Genomic DNA, 9,839 nt, shown 5'->3' on the forward strand with positions numbered 1-9,839 from the left:
ACGCTGATCCTGTGGGAAGGACTCACACTGGAGAAGTTCATGTGGGATGGTCTCCTGTAGGAGGGGCCCCAGGCTAGAACAGGGACAGAGTGTGAGGATCCTCCCCTGAGGAGGAAGGAGCAGCAGAGACGATGGACTGACCATAACACCCATTCCCCATCCCCCCCGCACTGCCTGGGGGGAGGAGGTATAGGAAAGCAGGAGTGAATTTGAGTGTGGTGTGGAGGGAAGGGGTTTTAAAATTTGGTTGTAGTTCTCTTTTTACTCTGATTTGATTGATGATAGATTATTTTTTTCCCCAAGCTGAGCCAGTTTTGCCTGTGACAGTAATTGCTGAATGATCCCTCTCTGCCCTTCAAGCCTTCATTGTGTTTTCTCTGCCCTGCCCAGCTGAGGAGGGACGATAGTGTTGTGTGCCTCTGCCCGCGCCCCCAGCCACAAAACCCAACAAGAAAAACACTTGCATTTTTTGTTTTGACAGGCTGGGACCACTTCACTCCACGAATAATTGTAGTTTTCTGCCAGTTCATTGGTTTCTTCTTATTTCTTACAAGGATCTATTTTCCTGTTAAATATTACTACAGTTCTGTTTTTGACGATTAAAATCTGTCTTTATACCAGTATTTTCACTGGTGCTGCTGCGTAGGTGTGTTGTGTAACATTTTGAGAGCTGTACCTCATGCAAGGACTTGGTAGTGTAGTAGAAAACACGCCTAAGGATCTGCTCAGGCAGTCTTGTCCTCTGAGTTGTAGCATCTGGTGGAAGATGAAGAGCGAGGGAGGGCGCTGGCTGGTTACAGGCGTCTCTCCGGACTTGCACTGCTAAGACTCAAAAGCAGCACTGGGGTAGCAGCCACTCGATCCACTTGGTTTTCCTCCAGTGGCTGCTGATTCCTTTTCTGCCGTCCTGCTGCCTTCCCCACCCTCAGGCACCTTCCTGCCTTTCCTCCTGGCTTATTCTGGGTTTTCTCCTCCTCGGAGTGTTACAGGTTGTGCAGGTGATGGAGCTCAGAGTGTGAGGCCAAGAGGTGATAGCTTGTCAGCACCTGGCAGCCACGTACGTGGGAATTCTGCCACGGAAGGAATCTTCGTGAAACCTCTTGGCGCACTTTCAGCTTTTGTCTTGCAGCTTTGATTTAAGCATTTGGTTACTTTTTTTTTTTTTTTAATGGCAACGGTTCTTGTTGCAGGATTCAAATGGAGTGACCCTAGTAATGCTTGCTGCGGCTGGTGGGCACGATGACCTTCTCCGGGTCCTCATCAGGAAAGGAGCTAACGTTAATGGCAGGGAAAAAAAAAAACGGGACAACCGCCTTGATCTGCGCAGCCGAGAAGGTTGGCTTAGTTACCGTCGTATCTGTGGTTCTCGACTCGTATGTTTAAAAGTGGTACACAGTCCTGTTCCCCTTGGATGGCGCCTGAGAAGTCGCTAGCAGGATACAGCGGCGCGGCCTTCACCGCGTCATTTCAGCAGCTGTGGCTGCGGTGGTGTACATGCGTTCTGATCGCAGACCCTACCCGAGCGTCACAGGGCTGCCTGTGGGAGAGGGGGGCAGAGGGGTATCCCTCAACTTCTGTCACGGGGGGTGAAGTTCTCCTGTTGGAATCGCTTGTTTGGATCCTGTGTAGCTGGGGGACATAACCAGGGACACTCTGGGAGCAGTTCCCTGCCTAAGCAGGGTTTACTCTCTGTGAGAGCTGGGAGGTGGCGACAGTGGCGAGCTCCTCCCAAACCAAGACCAACCAGAGTAGTAACTCAGAGGATGTTTGATGGGTGCGCTCTTCTGGTCCAGCTGGCTGGCACGTTTCCCTCTGCACAGCAGATGAAAGGCCAGAAGGGAGCCTGATTCCAGCTTGGTGATTGATGCAAACGTACTTTTTTCTAAATCCTGCTACAGTGAACACTGCAGGAAGAAAACAGTTGGAATTGTGAACACTCGTGTCTGCTTGCCTGAGCTGCTGCTTATTAGCTGTGGGAGAGAACTGCGTTGTGTCATGCCTCACGCTTTGGATTTTACTGATGGATTTTAAATAAATGCCAGTCTACGTTCTGAAACAAACCCGGAGTATTTTCTACTTACTTGTCTTGTGATTTTCTTTCTCTTAATATTTTCAGAATTTCCTAACCACAGTCGCTATTCTTCTGGAAGCTGGCGCGTACGTGAACATGCAGCAGAGCAGCGGGGAAACGGCTTTAATGAAGGTAAATGTTTGTCCTGGCACGGTTCAATCGTGAATGCTCTTGGCAAACTAGTGCAACAGAAAAGCGTATTTGTAGCGGTGGCTTAGGGAACGTGAACTGCGTGTGAAATACAAACACCCCGACGTGTTGTAGGCAGTGTTTGAATCCCTTGTGTTTAAACGTACCGTTACATCCGCCTGCAGGGCTGAATGCGGCTCCTCACCCTCTCCCGTCGCTCACCCCAACATGGGGATGTGGTCTTAAAACTGAGATAATCCACTTGTTAGCGGGAAGACATGAATTCCAGAAAGGAGAATCTTTCATTTGGCTGTTGCTGTGATTGATTTGTTTTTTCATCACAGGCCAGCAACAAAATGACCAGTTTGCAGTCTCCTTCCCACTCCTTGTTCTGCACTTTTACTGCCCCCCAGCACAAAGGAAATTTGTAATTTGTTTTGTTCTAAGGCGAAAATCCTAAAGCTCTCAAAACAGCCTGTGCTTAATATTTTTTTTTTTATCAAATAATTGCACGAAAGGTACCTTCCTGATAAACTTGCTGTATTTCTGTGTAGGCTTTTGAAGGCAGTTTGTTTGCAGAAGACATTACAAAAGCTTTTCTGTGTAAGAGAACATGGTATTGTTTCTTTTCAATCCTCTGCAAGGCTTAACAAGCCTGGGGAATTGACATTTTTGTAAAGAAGATGGTTAACACGCTCTGCCACTTTGCTCCGAAGCCTCTTCCTAATCTGGCTACCTCCATGAAGCTGTTCTGACTCTTGTTGTTTGGGAAGGTTTTGTTGGTACCTGGTGCGCAGCTGTACATCCTTTCTCGTTGCCAGCCTACAGTGACTTGTTCCAGATGTTTTCTTGTGCAAAGATACAGAGAGAACGGTCTCGTTTCCGGTAACTTACGGGACCAAGTTTAGCCATGTCTGGATAAACACATGAATGTGTTCATCAACTCACTCTTATTTAACCTTAGGAGTTGGATCATACTTTTTTAAAAGAGAGGGCGGAAAAAGCAGTCTTGGCACTTAATTCCTTTCTCAGAGGTCGTGTGCGATGTTTGGGGTGGTTTTGTTGTTGTCTGGGGGGGCAGGTGGGTTTGTTTATGGAACATATGGATTGAAAGCACAGGTAAGAGTTCAGAGCTGAGACGAATTTTAGAACTTCTGAAAGGGTCTCATCAGCGTAGAAATTTCTCTCTTGTGCCTTTCCCTAATTTGAGGGAAACGTTTGAAAACAAGAGGCCAAGAGATGTGTTTGCCTTCCTCTAAGGAAAGCTTGCTGCAGACTTCCCTGTGCTTTTGACAAGTTTTATATGCCCTAAAATTCTTGCTGTGACACCGAACAGCCCTGGGCGCGTAGGCAGTTGATAACAGTGACTGCCTAACATAGCTGAGTAACAGTTTGGGGCAAATTCTCTTGATTTGTTGCATGCCTTGAGATTTCAACAGAGATTCCTAGAAACAGACACTTGGAATCGTTCTGAATACCTCTGCAGAAACCCATTTATTCCGGTAAACAAATGCAAGAAAGCTTACGGTTACCCAACCCCAGCAAATTAGTTGTTTTCACAGATTTCTGGGGCTTGTTTTATCTATTTATTTTTCCTAATTAAGTTCACTTGGTGATCCTGAGTGTTGCTGCTCCTGTGGGATCGGGTGTGCAGTGCTGCCTGAGTAAAGATAAAATAGTGATGAAGCGTGATCCCAAGTTTTGAGTTGTGCTGAGCGTTTGCGGAGCAAATACCCACACTTGTCTTCTGATTTTCAACTGCTTTGGGATTTTAATTCATTTCTGCCCTTCTGCTTGCTTCAGTGTTGTGCTCTGCTCTAACGGGCAATTTGTCACTGTTGTCCCTCCTTCCATCTCCTCACTTCCTGCGCAGGCCTGTAAAAGAGGGAATTGCGATATAGTGCGGCTTATGATCGAAAGCGGCGCAGACTGTAACATCCTGTCCAAGCATCAGAACAGCGCGCTGCATTTCGCCAAACAGTGCAATAACGTGCTGGTGTACGAGCAGCTCAAGAGTCACCTGGAAACGTGAGTAGGCCGTCCGTCGACGCTGGGCGCGGTGGAGCCGGCAGTGCGAGGCGTGTGCCAGTGCTGGTTTAGGTCAAGGGGAGAGGGGGAGATTGCAGGAAAGGAAACAGGTCTGATGTGGGCACAAAGCTAACTGGTAACTCGGGCGAATCGAAAGTGATGTCAGCTGACACAATTAGCAGACGCTTAAACAGTAGAAAGATGGAAAGGAGGAAAAGGGAATTACTGGAGGTGAAAGATTCCTTAAACTAGGAACGCAGTGCTTGGGAAGAAGGGTACAAGCACTGGGCAGTTGAACGTAAACTCTTACTAGGGCACGCCAAATAAAATACTGTGCTAAAAAAGCATTTTAACAAACTAGAAGCAAACAGAAAAATGCCAAACCACTGTGAAACGTCAGCGCATGCAGCTGGGGCGTTGTTGGACCCTTAGGCCTGTCAGCTGTGGGTGCCAAGGGACATGGCTTTCATGCCGCTATACGACGGAAACGAAACCTCCCCGGGCCGCAGAGGAGCAGTGCGGTGTCTGTGGGAGGTGAAGCGTGCGTGCCATGTGGTCATGTAAAAGTACACTGAGCTGCTGAACTCGGGCGCTACATGGAGACGGATGTAAAGAGAAGGAGTGAGCTCTGAGGCTCGGTTTGGAGCAATACTGAGAGTGAGCAGGGCAGCAAACTGTAACCAACAGTCTCTAAACTTGGAGAAGGCGCAGGGAGGGTCTCAGAGCTTCTGCAGCTGGTGAGGTTTTGCCGTGAATGCGTAGTTGGTGCTGGAAGAGCACTCTCTCACTGCAAGGTCCTTCTGTTCATTTATGATTTTATCACAGAATCACAGGTTGGAAGGGACCTTAAAGCCCATCTAGTTCCAACCCCCCTGCCATGGGCAGGGACACCTTCCACTAGACCAGGTTGCTCAAAGCCTCATCCAGCCTGGCCTTGAACACTTCCAGGGATAGGGCATCCACAGCTTCTCTGGGCAAACTGTTCCAGTGTCTCACCACCCTCTCTGGGAAGAACCTCTTCCTGATATCCAATCTAAATCTCCCCACTTTAAACTGAAACCCATTACCCCTTGTCCTGTCACTACAGGCCCTTGTAAAAAGTCCCCCCCAGCTTCCTTGTAGCCCCTTCAGGTACTGGAAGGTGCTATAAGGTCTCCCTGGAGCCTTCTCTTCTCCAGGCTGAACAAGCCCAACTCTCTCAGCCTGTCCCCATAGCAGAGGTGCTCCAGCCCTCGGAGCATCTTCGTGGCCTCCTCTGGACTCGCTCCAACTGGTCTGTATCCTTCTGATGTTGTGGGTTGTACTGCCAGGAGCGAATTAGTTGTTCTTAGGTTGTACTTGCAGTCAGGTTGGTAATGGCCATGCTGGGGAAGTGGTGGCCTGCTGCTGCTGAGCCACTAGGTACATAGTGATGTTTCGGGGACAACTTTCTACATAAAAAGCCTTCAGAAGATGTGGGAATTGGGTTTTAGTCTGCTGCAGTACGTCTCTCAGCTTTTTACTGCGGACGCATGTCGTGGTTTAACTCCGGCCAGCAACATGTCGTTGTTTAACTCCAGCTAGCAAAATACCACGAAGCCGCTCTCACAAATCCCCCTCCCCTCCTCCAGTGGAGGGGATGAATTGGAGGAAAAAGAAATAAGGTATACGCAGTATACCTATTATTCATAACGCAGTAGATGAATTTCACAAGCAGATCACTGGGAAACAGTTTATTAATGAAGTATTGGGACTTGAGGTTCATCTGTTTATCCGTAAGGTAACTGCCTACAGGCCTCACCCCTCTGGTCTTCCAGGCTCTCGAGAGTAGCAGAAGATACCATCAGGGAATATTTCGAAGCTCGACTGATTTTGCTGGAGCCAGTCTTTCCGATTGCCTGTCATCGTCTCTGTGAAGGGCCAGACTTTGCTACGGATTTTACCTATAAACCCCCCCAGAACGTGACAGAAGGTAGGGGGTTTGTGGTGGTGGGGGGTGGGGGGGTTGTTTTATTCCAACAGTACATGAAGGAGCTGCCTTGGAGATAGGTCTGAAAGTACCTGCTGTGCAGAGTGACTTGTGTCTGAGATCACGCTGCAGCACGCTACATCACGGATGCTCCGATGGTGGAGTGTAGGGAGAGGAGCAGAGTTCTGATGTGCTGTGGGTACCTTTGTATTTTTGAAGGGTTTCTCTTGCCACGTACACAGCTCCTTTCTTCTCTTCGTGGGCTGTGTTAGCGCTGCCAGGGTCACCTTGGCTATGTGACAGGTGTTACAGGAAAGGAGCAGTTTACCTGAGAATCAACTGTTTTGAAGAAACTTACTATTAAGAGCATACTCAAAAAGATCTCGTAGCGGATCACCTTGTTTTGTAGCCAGTACGCACCACGCTGGAGTCTGGGGGTGTAGTCACAGCGCTGTCGTCGTGCTGACACAGAAATACTGCAGAAAAGAAGCCAGCATCAATCAACTCCTTTTGTCCTAGACCCTTGGAAAAAGCTGGGAATCAAATTCCCAAGATACTTGGGAATGTTTCTTCAGTCTTTCAGGAATCCAGATACGGTGCAGATGATCCCTCCCTGCCCTTACCTCGAGCTGTGAGTCTCATCACACGCTCTCCCCTGCCCAGCTGAGGAGGGCAGTGACGGGGCAGCTTTGGAGGGCACCTGGTCCCCAGCCGGGATCAGCCCAGCACAGTCCTTTCCCAGCAAACCTGCTCCAGCCTGGGCTCCACAGAGCCACAGCTTTGCCAGGAGCTGCTCCAGCATGGGCTTCCCATGAAGTCACAGCCTCCTTTGGGCACCCCCTGCTCCGGTGTGGGGTCCTCCCGGGGTGCAGGTGGGTCTCTGCTCCCCTGTGACCCCCCATGGCTGCAGGGCACAGCCGGCCTCACCATGGGCTGCACCACGGGCTGCCAGGGAATCTCTGCTCCGGCGCCTGGAGCATCTCCTCCCCTCCTTCTCCACTGACCTGGGGGTCTGCAGGGCTGTTCCTCTCACATCCTGCTCTCTCCCCACTGCAGTTTTCTTCCACGTTTTTCTTCCTTTCTCAAACACCTTATCCCAGAGGCGCTGCCACCGTCACTGGGGGGCCTGCCCTTGGCCAGCAGCAGGTCCATCTTGGAGCTGGCTGGCACTGGCCCTATTGGACATGGAGAAGGTTCTGGCAGCTTCTCACAGAATCCACCCCTTTACCCCCCTGCTACCAAAACCTTGCCCCGCAGACCCGATACTCTGATGCTTGGCTTAGTTGAGCCATTTTTATTCACCTTTTGAGCGTATCAGGAAACACCTGCTGGTGCGGACTTTGCTTGAGACAGGACATTCATGTGTCTCTGCAATACTGCTTAAACTGAGACCGGAGGGGTGGGGTCTGCTCGGTCTGCTGCTGGCGGAGAGCTGTAATACAGGTTGTGGAGCTGTTGATCGTAGGTCTCCTCTGTAGCTTTAGGAAACCTTATATAAGCACTTGTGAGCACTGAAGGCTGCTGCTTACTGAGTTCCGGCGCAGCCCGTGAAGACTGTGAGTGACCAGGCTGGGCTGTCCCTGCTGAGGGAACAGACAGCCCAGAGCACGTCAGGTTCCACCGACGGCGCTGCCTGCCTGCAACGGCTCTGGCTTCAGGTTGACCTGACTGTACTGTCTTCCCTTTCAGGATCTGGAGTTCTTCTCTTTGTTTTCCATGCAAATTTCTTTGGTAAAGAAGTCATTGCTCGGCTCTGCGGACCGTGCAGTGTTCAAGCCGTGGTTTTAAACGACAAGTTCCAGCTCCCTGTGTTTTTGGTAAATGTTTCCGTATAACTGACTGCCTGTCCATCTGCTTTATGATGTCTTTGTGGGGCAGCTTGGGAATCCTTAGTGCTTTGATTGGGATCTTGAGTATTGTGATGGAGCAATTTTATCATGGTAGGGTTGGTTTATTTATGAAAATGTAGTTCTCTGTACGTGGAGAGAACAACCAACCTGGTATTAGGATCCATAAAACATTATGCCTTAAAAGGCAGAGTCGGGGCACTGGCGAGCCCGCCTCTGGGCGGCCCTGTTGTGCAGGGGCTTGGCCCGGCTGCCTCCTGAGGTCCCTGGGGCCGGCCTTAGCCCTCCTGTGAGCCAGCCCTGAGGCCGCGAGCCTCCCTTGGAACCCGTTTCACTTCTCCCTCCTTTTACCTTGTTTTGACAACCTACCTCCTATTTCTGGTGGTTAGCTTCTGTTGTTTGGGGGTTTTCAACCTGCGACACGCACGAGACTGTGCCCTTTTTCAAGCCCTCGTTTTCTCCGTGGCTGCAGCGGTTGCTTTGCCGCGCACGCAGCTTTCCGAGAAGGCTGTGTTCCGTTGGTCTGCTCGCGTAGCGCTTCCAGCCATAGCCTGCCCCACTAACTTTGTCCGTTTTCTGTTTCCTTTTAGGACAGTCACTTTATTTATTCCTTCAACCCCACTGCAGGCCTTAACAAGCTGTTCATACGGTTGGCAGAAGTTCCCACTGCCAAGGTACAGAATGATCTCGTGCGTACGTTGGTTCGTTGTACGATACCTCTTCCGGGTGTTTCCAGCTGCGTGCTGTGAACGTAGAACCAGGGACTTCTCCTCGTTCCCAGCGGTTACAGCTGCAGCCTCTGATGCTACCAGAGCTCGGGAACGTCACCGAGGGGGTTAGTTGTGTCACAGCCGAACGTTTTCACGCTGCGGTCAGAGCAGTTCCCGCACCAGGATGAAGGAATGTTACGGCTAACCATTTTCCCCACCCGTACAGTGAATTTAATGACCAGAGGGCACGGTGGGTTTTGCGTACGGCTGCGTTCTCGGCACCACAGGAAGAGCTGGAAGTACTTAGCAGGGCACGCAGTCTGCTTGTTGTCTGCTGTGTTTTCCGGGTGCTTCAGGCAGTCGCCCCACCACATGTTGCAGGCTGAATAGCAGATCCTGGTGGTGTAGCGCCTGCTTTATCCTTGGAAGATGCACCACTACATTTTCTAGACTCTGAGATCTAAAACTTAGACTTTTAGGTGTTTTATTGTGCACTTTTTCCCTTTTTTTAACAAAATGGAACTCGGGTACATGTGTGTCTAGTTCAGATCTGGGGCTCACCGCCTCCTGCAGCAGGGTTCTGCTTCAGTCCGTTCACAGGGCACTCATATTTCAGTCGGGCTGCTACAGACAGGTTTTATTCAACACAGACTGTAAATTCCTCCTGCCTTCTCGTGCTGTGCCCACGTGGGAAGTGGCGTTTAACACTGGAGTTGGGTGTGAACCACCTGCTTGCTTTTACAGGTGAAGCTGCTGATCGGCGCGTACCGCGTGCAGTTGCAGTGACCTCACAGCGGCGAGCGTGGAGCCGACTGACGCTTTGTTTTGGACCTACTTCCCGCTTCCTCCGTTGAGAGACTGACAGAGCAGTTTGGAACTTTCTGGCACCCCGCTCTTCAGACGAGGTTCCCCCATCGCGGTCAGGCGTTGGCAGTCCCGCGGGGGAGAGCGGTTGGAGAGCGGCTGAACGGTGGCGGGACAGGGTTGGCAGCTGCTGTTGATTCTGTACAGATGTAGATGTAAGTATTTGTGCCAATACACAGAATGCTGGTTTTCTTTAACTTGCGGAGTCCAGACTGCGTATTTCGGCTTTTCCACAATGTGGA

General features: G+C 50.4%; 1 protein-coding gene across 1 annotated transcript in view; it reads left to right on the top strand.

The window, feature by feature from the left end:
• The window catches only part of MPHOSPH8 (M-phase phosphoprotein 8), a gene marked incomplete at its 5' end in the record, with an annotated part of 18,157 nt that extends 8,638 nt beyond the window's left edge, over positions 1-9,519 (top strand). The window contains 8 exon segments of the mRNA XM_010149409.1: positions 1,191-1,292; positions 1,294-1,335; positions 2,117-2,203; positions 4,074-4,228; positions 6,025-6,179; positions 7,866-7,993; positions 8,614-8,697; positions 9,478-9,519. Of these exon segments, the coding sequence (XP_010147711.1) occupies positions 1,191-1,292; positions 1,294-1,335; positions 2,117-2,203; positions 4,074-4,228; positions 6,025-6,179; positions 7,866-7,993; positions 8,614-8,697; positions 9,478-9,519 (795 nt within the window).
• Positions 9,520-9,839: the final 320 nt, after the last annotated feature.

The sequence above is a fragment of the Eurypyga helias genome, unplaced genomic scaffold, assembly GCF_000690775.1.
Source record: "Eurypyga helias isolate BGI_N326 unplaced genomic scaffold, ASM69077v1 scaffold16293, whole genome shotgun sequence".
NCBI lineage: Eukaryota > Metazoa > Chordata > Aves > Eurypygiformes > Eurypygidae > Eurypyga > Eurypyga helias.